Source organism: Nicotiana tabacum, chromosome 19, assembly GCF_000715075.1.
Source record: "Nicotiana tabacum cultivar K326 chromosome 19, ASM71507v2, whole genome shotgun sequence".
Lineage (NCBI taxonomy): Eukaryota > Viridiplantae > Streptophyta > Magnoliopsida > Solanales > Solanaceae > Nicotiana > Nicotiana tabacum.
This window is the reverse complement of record NC_134098.1, coordinates 16,188,229-16,204,917: the sequence shown is the minus strand read 5'-3', so window position 1 is coordinate 16,204,917 and position 16,689 is coordinate 16,188,229. Positions and strand designations below refer to the sequence as shown.

The 16,689-nt window shown below is 36.1% G+C and overlaps 1 protein-coding gene across 1 annotated transcript; it reads left to right on the top strand.

Annotated features, from left to right (window-relative positions):
• Nucleotides 1–2,440: 2,440 nt before the first annotated feature.
• On the top strand, nt 2,441–5,602 carry LOC107818710 (uncharacterized). Its single transcript, XM_016644740.2, has 2 exons — nt 2,441–2,591; nt 3,005–5,602. The coding sequence occupies exon 2, from the start codon at nt 3,092–3,094 to the stop codon at nt 5,318–5,320; it is 2,229 nt and encodes a 742-aa protein (XP_016500226.1). The 5' UTR covers nt 2,441–2,591; nt 3,005–3,091; the 3' UTR covers nt 5,321–5,602.
• Nucleotides 5,603–16,689: the final 11,087 nt, after the last annotated feature.

Sequence of the window (16,689 nt, the reverse complement as noted above, 5' to 3'; positions counted from 1 at the left end):
CCCCATGATAATATATTTTTATATTATATTTGAACTATTTTTCTACTCAAATAATTTTTTTTATATTTTTTTTTGTGTAATATTGAAAAGTACCCAATTATTAAACAACAACTAAGAAAATCATTAAGAATATAAATGTGTGATAAAGAGAAAAAAATGGTTGGTAAGAGTTAATACCACTACTGATTCTACAAACATAAAGATCTAAAAGTAAAATGTCATATCAATCTTGTACTATTTGAAAATAAAATTTATGGTGGATAAAAATATAATTAAGATTAAATATTCAAAATAATATATGGATTAATATTAAGATCCGAATCAACATAAAATAAATTATCTTTTATGTTAAAACCAAATAATTAAATCTTTTAATTAATTATTTAGCAAGAGAATCCAATTCAATTATTTTTTAAATTTATCATATGAGTAAAATTCTTATTCAAGTTAAAAAATAATCTTAGGGTACATAAATTTATTCCATAAAAAGAGCATTAGAACAAAAAGTAAAAAAGTTAGTATATTATTAAGAATAAAAATGTTATACAAGTGTCTGAAAAAGCACAATCAAAGCTAAATCCTAAACAAGAACAAACTTTCAATACTATATTATAAAGAGACGACTCTGCTATAACGAGATTGTAGATGCCTCCGGCGGAATCGAAATAATATTATCATGTCATGCATTACTTGCAAATATCACATCAAGAGGCATGACATTGTTAGCAATAATAGCAAGTGGTGTACCAACACCGACTTTAAATTTGATATACCTCTTCAAACAACTTAAATAACCATCACAAATACATCAAAGCATAGCAATGGTGCTAAATTTATAAGGAAAGTAAAATTGATAATATGGGATGAAGCATTTATGGCTAAGTATCAAACTATCGAAATAGTTGCCCGGAGTTCTAGAGATATATTGATATTAATGAACCGTTTGGTAGAAAATTAATGGTTTGGGATGTGATTTATGTCAAGTACTACCAATAATTTCAAAATCGATAAAAGCGGAGATTGTAAAAGCTAACTTGTCAAAGTTGTACTTCTGGCCTCAAATGAAAAAGATTCAACTAACAAGAAATATAAAGTAAGAACATATCCAGTATTTAGTGTCTTCTTGCTTCGTGTCAGAAACGAAGGAGAGCATCCAATAAAAGATGATTTGGTTCTTCCTGAACACTTGGTTATCAATCCCAATGGTAATAGTGGTGCATTTAATAAGAGAAATATTTATATCATTAGATTAAAACGTAATTTGGGCAAATCGCATGATAGCATTAAAAAAGATATCTTAGCTTGCAGAAATGAATATGTTGATCAACTAAATAAAAGGTTGATTGCAAATTTTTATAGTAAAAACAAAATATTTTTCTATTTTTGACTCAGCAGAAAATGATACCAATAATTACTACCAAGAAGAATACTTAAATACTTTAATACCAAATGACCTTCTACCATACATGTTTTTGCCAACTTTATTATTTCTTACGTATGTTAGTGTCACCATTTATATAATAGACTAAGTTAAAATTGATCTTCCATTGCATATAGGTTGATTTTGAAGAAAAATATGCCCGTCATGCTACTGAAAATCTTAGATACGCCGAATAACTTATGTAACAACGTCATACATGCAAAAAATAGGATGATGATCAACGTGCTTCTAAGTATATTCTTATCCATAAATTCAACTTTCGTCTTACTAAACCAAGGAGTATCCTTTTAAATTTGTGTGAAAATAACTTTTAGTATGTTTATGTTTTGCAAATATAATAAATAAAGCACAAGGACAAACTTCCTAAATATTGGGCTATATTTATCGCAATATATTTTCTTACACGAACAATTGCATGTTTCACTTTCAAGAGAACAATAGTCCTGGTTAAGGCAGATCAACCAAAGCATTAGGAGGAAACATACACAAAAAAATATTGTACACAAATAAGTGTTCGTTAAGATACCATCAAATTAAATATTTTTAAACTATAATACATAATTATCCAACTAACATGACAAAACTGATCATTTGTGTAAGTTTTGATGATGTCATTTTATTTTAAATTCATGTATTATGCTAATATAGTAAATTGTTTTGACATTTAAACGATTGTTGTATTATTATACATAAAATTTTTCTCATTAATTAAATTTTATTGTTCTTCATATAAATAAATGTTTAAATCATCACGTGCCATTATTAACGTACAATGCACATTCGTAGATACTAGTAAATAGTAAATACCGATTCACAATATAATTTTTAAGGAACTTAAAGAAAAAGTGATAAATAAATTTTTAATATAGTATAACTAGGTAAAAAATTTAATTTTTTTGTGAATGCTTAAACTTGATATTTTCAGGCCCAAGCCCAAGCCCAAGCCCAAGCCCAAGCCCAATATTGGAGATAGCCTATAAACACATAAACCAACGTGGCACTCGGAACATTCTCCAATCAAAAGCAGAGCGTCTTTACCGGAGGTAGTGGAAGAGTCATCGCCGGTCGCCGGAGAATTTCAAGCGAAAGATAATCTTTGCCTTTTCGCGCTCTAAACAATCAGTTGTTATCGGATCTCCCCTCAACCATGGTATAAAGAGAAATAATTAGAAAAACTTAAAAATTCGTTGGTTACTTTTTTTTTTTCATTTATCTTTGATTCAATGAGTTTTTTTTTTCTTTTAATGTTTTACAATTATGTTTTGTCATATAATTATTTTGATTAGCCACATTAATGACTGCATGGTTGATTTCATATTCAGTGTATCTAAGTATCACCCTGTTTTTTCCTTAATTTGATTTTACTTTAATTTGGTATTTGTGCATTTATGGTATATAATCCAGTAAGAAATTGTATTTAAACAATTGTTTTTTTAATCTTTTGTATTTCATTTATTGAATTGAAGATTTGAGAAATATTTGTACATTTTCTAAGTAATTTTAGGGCACGGTAATTGTGGAACAGGTTTGTTTAATTTGTTTTATACGTTTTTCTAATTTTAGGGCATGGTCATTGTTGTTTTATGGTGAAATTGTTGTACATGAGAAGAAGAAGAAGAAGAAGGGTTGAAGGAGAGGTGTATATGGTAGATGGAGTGCAACAAAGATGATGCTTTGAGGGCTAAAGAAATTGCAGAGAGGAAATTGTTGGCTAAGGACTTTTCGGTGGCGAAAAAGTTTGCTTTAAAGGCCCAAATTTTGAATCCTGGACTTGAGGGAATTAGTCAAATGTTGGTGATACTCGAAGTGCATATTGCTGCTGAGAGCAAAGTTAATGGTGAAGGAAACTTCTATGGAATCCTTGGTGTTAGTCCGAAAGCTGATGACGAGGCGATAAGGAAACAATATAGGAAATTAGCTCTCATGCTTCATCCTGATAAGAATAAGTCATTTGGGGCTGAAGGAGCTTTTAAGCACGTTTCAGAAGCGTGGAGCTTATTGTCTGATAAGAACAAGAAATTAGTTTACGACAACAGAAATGCTAGTGTCTTGCAGCAGAGAGTTGAAGCTGAAAATGAAGATTCTTCTTCGCAGCAAAATAGGCAGAATGGTTTTCACGATTTTGCAAAGAATGCTGCTACTGCTTCGCGAGCGAGGCCTCCAAAGGGTAATAGTAATGTCAATAAAAAGAGTTCATCATCTGGAACGAAGGAGCGTCGGACATTTTGGACTGTTTGCTATCGGTGCAAGATGCAGTATGAGTATATGCGGATGTATCTTAACCATAATCTTCTGTGTCCCAATTGTCATGAAGCCTTCTATGCTGTTGAAACAACAGCACCGTCCAATGGCTCAAAGAAGTCTAATTCTCAGCAGCAAGAGAACTTGTACCACCGGGATATGAAAAAGGATGCACCAACTACAGGAAGAGACAGTTCAAGCACACCAAATGCGGGGTCTTCTGACTTCCAGTGGAGCCCATTTTCTAAAACTTCTGTTCATGCATCTTCTGTTCAAGCAGCTAATATGGTTCAGCAAGCATATCAGAAAGTAAAACGAGAGCGTCAAGAAGCACAGACGGCGACGAAAAGAGAGGAGGCATTGAGAAGGAAAAATAAAAGGCCAAGACCAAGTGGAACTATATCAGCTGCACAGTTTAATGCTTCCAAGAGGAAAAAAGGCATAGACGACCATAGTAAGGTAAGGCATAGTTGGGAATCTGCTGGAGCCAGCACAGCTAGTCCAGCTGAAACTGAAAGGTTGAGTAATGAAAAGGAGGCATCCCGCTATGATGTCAAAAATTTGCTGATGGAGAAGGCCAAGAAGGAAATATTGAAAAAGTTAAGTGAACAGGGCTCAACTACTGTTACCGCATCTACGTCTTCAAGCGAGGTAATTTTAACCAACGTAGCTAAGGAGAGGAAAAATCATGGCTTGGAATTTGATGTCAGAGAAGATCATGATGCAGCTTGTGAACAAGTTGTAACTGAAACCAAAGTCTTTGCAATTAGGTCTTGTTCTGAAAATTTTGACAAGTACTTAGATAATGAACCTGTTGAGTGTATGTCGATAGATGTTCCAGATTCAGATTTCCACAATTTTGATAATGATAGAGTAGAAAGTTGTTTTGGACCTGACCAAGTCTGGGCTGCATATGATGACAGTGATGGGATGCCTCGGTATTATGCCATGATTCTTCAGGCGGTTTCTCTAAATCCATTCAAGGCCAGAATCAGTTGGTTAAATTCAAACATCAGTAATGAAACGGGCTCACTATACTGTGTTAATTCTGTTCCGAGAACATGTGGATACTTCAGAAGAGCCAGGCACGAAATTAGAAGCTCTGTTAACTGCTTCTCACACAAGGTCAGATGGACAAAAGGCCCGGGTGATTCAATTCAAGTATTTCCTCGGAAGGGGGAAGTTTGGGCTTTATACAGAAACTGGTCTCTAGAATGGAATGAGTTTACAGAGGATGGTGTAATACGCAAATATGATTTGATTGAAGTACTTGAAGATTTTAATGAGGAAGGTGTGGTAGTTATTCCTCTCGTCAAAGTTTCTGGCTTCAAGACGGTGTTCCACAAGCATTTGAACCCCAGGGAAATAAGAATAATTCCTAGTGAAGAAATGTGCCGATTTTCTCATCAGATTTCATCCTACTTGCTTACGGGAAAAGAAGGCCCAAATTCTCCCAAGGGTTGTCGAGAGTTGGATCCAGCAGCTATGCCCGGAGAACTTCTTGAAGTAATACAAGAAATTGAATGCACCGATGCTGAAGGAATCGGGGAAGAAAATACAATTGGTGGTACAGGAGCAAGGAGTAGCAATTTGATGGAAGAAACTTCCAGCTCCACGGAAGTTATAATATTAGATTGATATACTAGGATGTTGTTATATAGCATTCGTCAACTTCTTCAAGCAAATGGTTGATGAGAGATGTGTTGGTGTAGTTTCCATGAGTCACTCCCCTTTGAAATTTTACTTTCGCTTGAAATATTTGCAAAGCACCTAAAATTCAGACTAAAACTTGTCTACTATTGGAGGTAGACCGATGATTCTTGACATTTCAAGCTTCAAGGGGAAAAAGATTAGGATGTAACTAATATTTATTATGATCTTGTTTCATATATATAAATGAGATAGGGTTTCATATGCTCACATGAGAAGCTGATTTATGGTACTTTCAGAAGCTTTTTCGTTATTTTCTGGTGCTTATCATCACAGATTTGAAACTGGTTGTTTGCCTATATTGTGGTTGCTTTAATTGTATTGTTGTTCTCGTTTGATGATGTTTTTCTTTGGTAAGAGGAGTAGCTATTTCGCTTTAATTGCATGTGGTTGCATTTGAAAAGCTATTGCCATTGTGTTCTCTGCTTGGCATCTATTGAACTCTGCTTTACCTGCGGAGATGCAAATGAGATGTACATTCTTTTATTTACTTGTGCAGTTATTGTGACTGCAATTTTCATTATTAATTAATTGGATGGTGGATAGATTGACAAACCGTTAGTTGGTGTTCTTGGAAAGAAAAGGAAGGGACTACCACTAAATTAAGCACAAATTTGCATTTGTGTTTAGTCTTTTCTTTCCTTTCCTTTCTCTTGTTGCTGATCTATCATGATAAAAGGCGTTTGTACTATCGGAATAGTGTAAGTGTAATCTATTATTGATAGATAAGGAAAAATTACATTACAATCAATGTTTATAGGAGATACGAAGAAGTTTCTCATAGTCATGGGCTTCCGCTAGGGACCAACATTGTTTATGGTCGAGCTAACTAGCACATACAATATGAGTTCTCTTGGCGTATGCTATTTGCGGAAGATATTGTGCTAATTGGCAATATCAATTGCCGGCCCAAGGGCCCCCCTAATTGAAAGGCCTCAATTTTTCATTATTAGTTAATTTTATATTATTAAAAAAATATTATTATAAAAAAGATACTAGATTTAATTTAATTTTTTTTTTGATATAGAAGTTAGAGGTTATTTAGATAAATACTTGAATTTCATAATAAACATACAATATGGCAAAATAGTAGTTTGATGATGACATTGATAATTAAAAAATAAAAATAAATCTCTTGTAATATTTAAAGTAAATTATTTCTTATAAAGAGTAGATCAAGTCTTTTTTTAATTCAAGTAAACTTGAACTCTTTCAAATGTATAAAATTATTTTAAAATATACTTTAGTAGTATAAAATTATGATCATTAGACATTGGGAACTTATAAAAACGTTTTCTTAACTGTAGATATTTCTTATAAAAAAATTTGAAACCTTGATAAGTAAAGTTACTAGATATCTTCGATGGTGAAAGCTAGCAGGTAACAGAGTGAAGGGCCAAAATACGTACAAGACGGTCCATAAAACTATTAATAACAAGAAAGAAAAGAAATCATAAATATATATAATTTTATTAAATTAATTTTGGACCTCTTCTTATCGTTGGGCTTTAGGCCACCAATTTCGTTGAGCCGCCCCATGAATGAGGATGTACCAAAAGCTTAAACAATGGAGAAACACTTTGGGGAGTTAAGTGTTTTTACATTAAATAAAAAAAAGACCGAATACATACATTGTAAGTTTCAATAAGCATAAAAAGAGAAAGTGAGGTGAGATAGACGGGATTGCAATGCTGCAATCCCGTCTATCTCACCTTTCCAATCAGTATTCTTTGTCTTTGCTAAAGATAAAGAATCAAATGTGTTAGTAATAGATGCAATGATAAACTTAATTGCACAATTATTTATGCCCAACTGTGGGTGCCAAACTGTTTACCCGTAAAACGGTATAATTGAATTTATACATGATTTATAGACAAGTAAATTAATTTGATCCAAAAATAACAGATGAATTTGACAGAAATATAAGACTTAGCCGTAAAAATTAAAATAAACGGCAGATATCTTGGTTTCGGGCGCATAGCTACCGAGAGCAATAAGAATAGTGCAAATAAGCAAGAAAATAAAATATTATTTGAGCTTTAGATGAAGTATATTATATGCTTGTCAGAAAAATACTCTCTTTACAATGATGATAGAGCTCACTATTTATAGTTACACTAAAGAACAAGGTCCTAGGATCAAGCTCCTCTTTAATGACAATTATGAGGGCCATTGAAGAATGTGTAATGGTGGGTAATGAATGCCATATTCTCTATAACGGATCATGCATTTAATGCTGTAGATTATTCTTCATTGAATGTTACCGAATGACGACATTTATTTTGTCTTTATGAGTATCATTCTCTCCGATGACAAACGAGATCATTACCTTCGGGTTTGGCTATCTTTTATCTTCGGTTCCACGTATTGCTTTCTCATGCGATCATTAAATATGAACATATTTTATCCCATACACTATAGTTGATGGATATTCTTGTGGTGTACGAATTTTTTGTTAATTGATAAGAAATAAGTGCCACAAACAATGAAGATTGTTTTTTGCTATGCATAGACTGATAATTTAGGAAGTATGTTAAGATCCTCCGGAGTGATAATGGAACAAAATTTCCCTGCATGAAAAATTATTTTCTTGAGTGTGGTATAATTTTTTAAATACCTTGCATAGGAATACCTCAACAAAATGGGAAAGTAAAAAAGAAACATCATCATATTTTGAATGTGGTACATGTATTGCGTTTCTAAGGTAGTCTATCGATTGAGTGTCTGGGAGACTGTATTTTTGACTTGGTTACTTGATTAATCGAACTCTATCCCCAATGCTACATGGAAACACACTGTAATAGATTGCCATAATATAGTGTCTTAGGGTATTCAGATTGTTGTATTATGCGCACACTAAAAAAAGTCCGAGAGACAAATTTTTGAATAGGAGTCGTAAATATATTTTTGTTTGGTATCCGTATGGGAAAAGGGTAGAAATTATGTGATTTATATTGGGAATAAATTTCCTACATAAATAATATTCACGGTAATAAAAGCAGAATAATATAGTAGCACCGAGATACGGTAATTAACAAAAATAAAATAGTGACAACGACACCAAGATTTTTACGTGAAAAACCTTTTTGAATAAGGGAAAAAACTACAGCCCCGAGACGAGCAACTGATATCACTATAGTAAGGAATTTTACACTTGGTAGGTCCGAGTAAAATACTCCAAAGACCACTACAACACTCAAAAGAAATAACCCTCTTTTGATATTCCCACCTTACTACAATATCGTTCACTGATCTCTATTTTTCTCACACACTATTTTCTTATACCTTGTTTGTGAAACCTCACTCTTTCTTTCTCTCTTTGTTGGTGTGTAGAAATGAGAGCCGAAGCTCTCCTTTTATAGGAGAAATGGCCTACCTCTTCAATCAATCAGAATGAAGTATTGGTTGAAAATTTGCACTGCAAATTTTTCCTTACTGACGCCTACCTAATTTGGCAACCAAGTCCAAGTCCAATTTGGCAACTCGGACTTTTTCAGCATGGGGATGGACCCCACAATCTCCCCTTCCAGTCCTATTCACCTGAAGGAGGTAACACCGGACTTTTAGCTTGAGTGCATGCCGACAAGTTCTTTGCACAATTCTCACTTGTAGAAATCTTCAAGACTTTTAGATATTCATTCTCTACTATTTCTCAAATCCAGTGATATCTCACGTCGATGTGTTTGGTTCTTGCATGGTACATGGAGTTCTTGCTAAGGTCTATTGCACTTTGACTGTCACAATAGACAACATACTCCTTCTGATGCAATCCAAGCTCTTGAAGGAACCGTTTCAACCATATCATCTCCTTGCCAGCTTCAGTAGCAGCAATATACTCCGCTGCAGTTGTAGAGAGTGCGACACACTTCTGCAACTTCGACTGCCATGATATAGCTCCCCCTGAAAATGTGAATAAATATCCAGTAGTGGATTTTTTGTTATCAATGTCACTTGCCATATCAGCATCTGTATAACCCTTCAAGATTGGATCAGATCCTCCAAAGCTCAAACAATCTCCCGTGGTACCTCTCAGGTACCTGAGTATCCACTTGACTGCTTCCTAGTATTCTTTTTCAGGATTTTCAAGAAACCTGCTGACAACAACAAATGCGTGAGCAATATCAGGTCTAGTACATACCATTGCATACATCAAGCTTCCGACTGCTGAAGAATAAGGAACTCTAGCCATGTTCCCTTTCTCCTCCACTGTTGTAGGACACATCTTCTTGCTCAACTTTAGATGACTAGCAAGAGGTGTGCTGACTGGCTTAGTATTCTTCATGTTGAAGCGTTCCAGTACACGTTCAATGTACTTCTCCTGAGACAGTCACAACTTTCTACTTGTTCGCTCTCGAACTATCTTCATACCGAGAATTTGTTGTGCTGGGCCCAAGTCCTTCATATCAAATGACTTGGACAAATTTTTCTTCAACTTTGCGATCATCCCCTTGTTGTTTCCTACAATTAACATGTCATCCACATACAACAACAAAATTATAAAGTTGTTGTGAGAAAATCTTTTGAAGTATACACATGGATCAAAATATGTCTTTGTGTAAGTTTGACTTTTTATGAATGAGTCAAACTTCTTGTACCACTGCCTTGGTGCCTGCTTCAACCTATAAAGACTCTTATTCAGTTTGCATACCACGTGTTTCCTTTCAGCTACTTCAAATCCTTCTGGCTGCTCCATATAGATCTCCTATTCCAAATCTCCATGAAGAAACGCAGTTTTCACGTCCAACTACTCCACTTCAAGATCTAGGCTAGCTGGTAAGCTCAATATTGTTCGAATAGAAGTCATTTTGACAACATGTGAGAAAATTTTGTCAAAATCAATACCTTTTTTTTGTTCGAAGCCTTTAACCACCAATCGAGCTTTGTATCTGACCGGCTTGCCATTTTTATCTTTCTTGAGTTTAAAGACCCACTTGCATTTGAGTGGTCTTTTTCCCTTTGGAAGTTCAACCATGCCATTTTTCTGTAGAGATTCCATCTCCTCTTGCATGGCTTTCATCCACTGGACTGCTGAGGACATACTCTGTGGAGGGGTACTTGCATGACTCTACCCTTGGCCTCTCTGATCTCCTCAGAGGTTGAGTTTGTTCTTTTTCCTGATTTCACGACATCATTATCAAGTTGCCCCCTGCTCAATAACCTCACCAGGTTGCTCCCCCTGCTCAGCAACCTTGTTTGTCTTACTTTCTGCATTTGTGGGATAGTTAAAAGAAGAAGGAATGGTAATAAGGTTAAGGATTATACCATTCTTTATCTTCTCTGATTGATCATCTACAACTCCAACTTCACTTTCTCCAAAGATTATATCTCTGCTTCTAATGACCTTCTTTTTTATAAGATCCCACAATCTGTACCCGAACTCTTCATCTCCATATCCGATGAATATGCATGGAATAGATTTATTATCCAGCTTTGTTCTCTGCTCCTTTGGTACATGTGCAAAAGCCCTGCAACCGAACACCTTTAGATGCGAGTAAGACACCTCCTTGTTGGTCCAAACTCTCTCTGGGATGTCAAAGGCCAACAGAACTGATGGACTCCTATTTATCAAGTAACATGCTATCTAAACTGCTTCACCCTAGAATGACTAAGGGAGTTTAGCCATTCTGAGCATGCTTCTCACCTTCTCCACAATGGTGCGATTCATCCTTTCGGCTACGCCATTGTATTGTGGGGGTTCCAGGAACTGTCTTTTCATGTCTGATCCCATGGATCGAATAGTACTCTTCAAATTCACTTGAAGTGTACTCAAATCCATTGTCACTTAGGAGACTCTTTAGCTTTTGTCCTGTCTCCCTTTCCACCATAGCATGAAACTTCTAGAAAACTTAAAACACATGATCTTTGGTTTTCAAAATATAAACCCATAATATTTGTGAAGCATCATCAATAAAAGTAACAAAATATTTGTTACCGACCATCGATTCAATTTTCATTGGACCACAAACATCAGAATATACCAAATCAAGTATATTCAATTTTCTTTCAGACTATGTTTGAAATGAGACTCTATGCTGCTTACCAAATAAACAGTAGTCACAAGGTTTTACCGTTGTACCTTTGGCATAAGAAATGAGTGATTTCCTGGCAAGAATCTGCAATACCTTCTCGCTCATATGACCCATCCTTTTGTGCCACAAATCTACAGAAATATCATCTTGTGCCGCGTTCAATTCACTTTGGCATATTTCTGCATTTGTCATGTACAACGTGCCACGAGCAACTCCCTTTGCAATCACCAATGATCCCTTGGTGAGTCTCCACTTTTGATTTGCAAAATAGTTCTCGTATCCATCTCGTCTAAAGCAATTTCCGAGATCAAGTTCATCCGCAAACCAGATACATGTTGCATGTTCTTTAAAACCAACGTGCATCCGACATTTGTCTTGTTACAAATGTCACCAATCCCGCAAACTTTGAGTAACTTGTGTTATCCATTCTCATAGTACCAAAATCACCTGCTACATATCAGCAAAAAAGATCTCTTACCGGTGTGGTATGGTAAGATACTACTGTATCAACCACCCATTCCGACTCTGGACCTGATAAGTGCATGCATTCCTCTTCCTCGTTTATAAAGAGGACAACATTATCATTATTTTGCACCATGGTGGTTGTGTTGTCGTCATTCTTCTGGACACTGCTTTCACCTTTGCCCTTTCTTGGATTTGGGCAATCTTTTTTGAAGTGACCTGGTTGATCACAATTATAGCAATTTCTGGCTCTTGATTTGGATCGGTTCTTAGACTTCCCACGAGCTCCGGATCTACCATAGTTGCTCGAAATCCTTTGATAACTCCTGCCTCTACCTTCTGTGATGAGAGCCTGTCCTTGATTTTCAGGCTTCTTTCTCATCTTTTCATTGAGTAGAAGAGCCGATGTGACATCTTTCAACTCAATGCTAGTCTTACTGTGTAGGATGATTGTTGCCAGATTATCATACGAAAATGGCAATGAGTTCAACAACAATATGACTTTATCTTCTTCCTCGATTTTTACTCCGAGATTGGCGAGCTGTGAGATTAGTCCATTAAACACATTTAAACGTGACAAAAATTTCGTACGTATAGCTGTTTCTTCAGGTACAATTTATTTGTTAGCATTTTGGACATGTATAGGCTTTGCATCCTTGTCCAAATGCCACATGCATTGTCTTCATCAATGATGTTATTTACCACATCATCTGATAAATGCAGCCTGATTGCACTAGTAGCCCTTTCATCCAAGTTAGCCCAATCCTCAGCTTTCATGGTATCAGGCTTTTTGGCATCACCATCTAGTACCTTGTGTAATCCTTGTTGGATGAGCAGATCTCCCATCCTTCTTTGCCATGTTGAGAAACCGCTATCTCCGTTAAATTTTGCTACCTTGTACTTTACTCCTGATATTTTTATTTTTTACCGAGTATAGTACTACCGACATTGAATAGTATTTCTGTGAACGAGAAGAACATGTGCTCTGATACCAGTTGTTGGGAATAAATCTCCTACATAAATAATATTCACGGTAATAAAAGCGGAATAATAAAGTAGCACCGAGATACGGTAATTAACAAGAATAAAATAGTGACAACGACACCAAGAATTTTATGTGAAAAATCCTTTTGAATAAGGGAAAAAATCACGGCCCCGAGACGAGCAACTGACATCACTATAGCAAGGAATTTTACACTTTGTAGGTCCAAGTAAAATACTCCAAAGACTACTACAACACTCAAAAGAAATAACCCTCTTTTGATATTCCCACCTCACTATAATATCGCTCATTGATCTCTATTTTTCTCACAAACTATTTTCTTATACCTTGTCTGTGAATTCTTACTTTTTTCTTTCTCTCTTTGTTGGTGTGTAGAAATGAGAGGCGAAGCTCTCCTTTTATAGGAGAAATGGCATGCCTCTTCAACCAATCAGAATGAAGTATTGGTTGAAAATTTGCAGTGCAAATGTTTCCTTAGTGACACCTACCTAATTTGGCAACCAAGTCCAAGTCCAATTTGGCAACTTGGACCTTTTTCAGCATGGGGATGGACCCCGCAATGTAGAGACAAAGGAATACTTTGCCTCCCGAGATGTCAATTTATATGAGTCTAAATTTTCTTTTAAATTATCGTTGCTCAATTCAAACAATGATAAGGGATAAATTAGCGGGGCAAATGAGTTACAGGGAGAGGAGGAGTTTGAAGTGGTGGTAGGGAGGGGGGGGGGGGGGATTTTTCCCAGAAAAGTGAAATTATGCAAGAAAAATACACCCAACAGGATGAACAGAACGATGGGCAGAGGGGTGGGATGGAGGAGTAATAGTTGGGACGTGGGATTCGACAGATACAACAGTCGGTTCTGCTACATGACTATGTTAGTAATGCGATCCAAAAATTGAGTCTATCTAGTCCATCATCCACTTTATTGCATCTTTCAGTTACGCCCTATCTCGTAATACATTATGTGAATTGTGAGATTTTCTACACAACATCAAAATTTTCTTACAACTATCTCTATGGCGCATGAACGTATGACCTTCTCTGAAACTGTGAAAGATGATCGTTGGAGGGCGATAATAACACAGGAAATACATATGTTGGAAAAAATGGACATGGGTATTAACCGATTTGCATTCTGGGAAGAAAGCTCTGGGTTGTAGGTGGGTCTATAAGGTGAAATAGAGCTCCGTCGGTACTATCGAATGCTATATATATGAAATATAGCTCAGTTAGAAGGAAACGACTACACTGGGACATTTCCTCCGGTGGCCAAGATGGTGACTGTGCAAGTTTCCTTGGCAGTGGCAGTAATGAAAAATTGAAAATTGCATCAAATGGTCATGATAATGTTTTCTTTCACGGGGCCTTTAAGAAGAGGTATATATGAAATTGCCTCCGGGATTTCAGGTTATTAGTCCGTGGAAGGTTTGTCGACATCGAAAATCACTTTATGGGTTGAAGTCGGCACCATAGTATTAGTTTACCAAATTATCCGCTGCCTTACTGGACTACATGTTCAAATATTCTTATTCAGACCATTCTCTCTTTATTTTGAGCCAAGGTGAGGTTGTGATTAACATTTTGGTGTGCATAGATGATTTGACTATTTCAGGAAATGACTCCGAGGCAATCCGACGGTTTAAGACATATTTGAGCAAATATTTTCATATGAAGGATTTGGGTGGCTCATTGGCTGGTCTATTGGGCGTGAAACCTATTGGTGTTCCTTTGTAACAAAATCATCGGCTAGCACTCACTGACGGTGGAACTTTGCAAGATGTTGAACGTGTATCGACAGTTAGTGGGTAGACTGAATGTTTATTTTATATGGCTAGAATTGTCATATTGTATTTTTGTGCTTTCAAAATTTATGCAACAACCAAAAGAAGACCATTGGCGAGCTGCTTTAAGCGTTGTATACTATTTGAAAGGGAATCCAGGGGTAAGTATTTTACTGCGTCGTGATAGTGACTTGCGGCTATATGGATGGTGTGATTCGGTGTTACCGCACAAAACCACCACTGGTTGTGATGACACCTAAACCACTTTCCAAGTAAGCCAAATATAAACAATATCGAACATGATAACAAATTATAGAATAAATAAGGTTAAGAGTCAAATAACCATAAATAAAGACTGCGACAAACATAAATCCCTCAGAATTGGTAATACTGAGTCATGATCTCTACTACAAGAATACGAATATGATAATATAAAGTACTATCTGAATAAAAAACAGTAAAAAATGATAGAAGGAGACGCCAGAGACTGCGGTCAGGATGCAACTCTATCTCAAGTCTCTATACCAGCAGCAAAATCACCGAAAACTCAGCTTGGTCCAACTCCCAGATCTGTACTATTAAGTATATGGTGTAGTATGAGTACAATCGATCCCATGTACTAAGTAAGTATCATGACTAACCTCAGAGAGATAGTGGCAAGAATCACTAATGATACTCACGTGATAAATCTGTACAAGTCATGAATACCAATATAGACATCAATAATACTGGAATCTATGCATAAAATGCAGGTAAGGCCTACGGTGCAATAGAGAAGATATACACTGGCATCCTACAGAATAACAATTCAGCATATAGAGAATATATGCATAAATAGACAAGTCAACTACACAGAGAGAGACATATAGAGAAGATATGTACCGAGTATCCTTTCATCAACTAAGCAACATATAGAGAAGATATGCGTAAAAAGGGCATTTATAAAGTTCGAAGCTAATATATAGAGGAGATATGCAATAAAAATTATGTATGCACCCAAGGAGTTTGCATATAGAGAAGAAACACAAAAATTCAACATTGATGAGTTTTCCATAACCGCATGTACGTCATCAAGGAAAAACATGGGCGGACGACCCTGGAGGGATGGATCCTTATTCACACACTGCACGGACAACTCATATGCTATAACAACCGCACGTATAACTCACGTGCCACCATCAAACCAACCCGCACACACAACTCACGTACTGTCAAACCAGTACTTAACACAAAAAGCATATACAAGACTACATGTATACAATCAATGGATATCATATGACATACTCCTAGACTGATAAACTAGCATGCTAAGGTGTATGCATGTGCGAAGTGTATGATTACAGATCAGATTGGGCGATTACGCCACACAACAGCGAGAATCAGGTTCAAACAGGAAGATGAGCCTACACATAATCTCTAGCATGATTCACAAAGTTACGTAATCATAAAAACATATAAGACATGATATCAAGAACCATAAATATTATAAACAAGGCATAATATAGCCTAAGGACTACCCCGGACATGGATAAACTTGGTGCACGTATATGGGCTCAGCCCGTCGCAAGTATGCCATCCCTAGCACATAACCAAGATCAATAATTCAAGCAACTAGTCACTCCAGCCAAAGTTAGGCAAGATACTTACCTCAAACGAGCCAAGTCAATACTCTAAAAACACCTTCCCACGCGAATCAACCTCCGAACGGCTCGAATCTAGCCAAAAGTAACTCAATAATGTCAAAGAAAGTTATATGAATCAAGTCCAAACAATAAAGCTTCAGCCTTTAATCAAATCTCCAAAAGATACCATGGGCCCACACAGTCAAAACTCGAGTCAAGTGGTAGATCTCGACTACCTATAACCCCACGAGTCCAAATATGTGATTATATTTCAAAACCAAGTCTAAATCGACCTTCCAATCCCCAAAATACTCGCTCTTAAGTTGTAGACAAAAATCCCAATTTTAGGTGTTGAAATCCGTGGGGAATCAAGATATAAAGCCAAATCCAAGTGAAAAT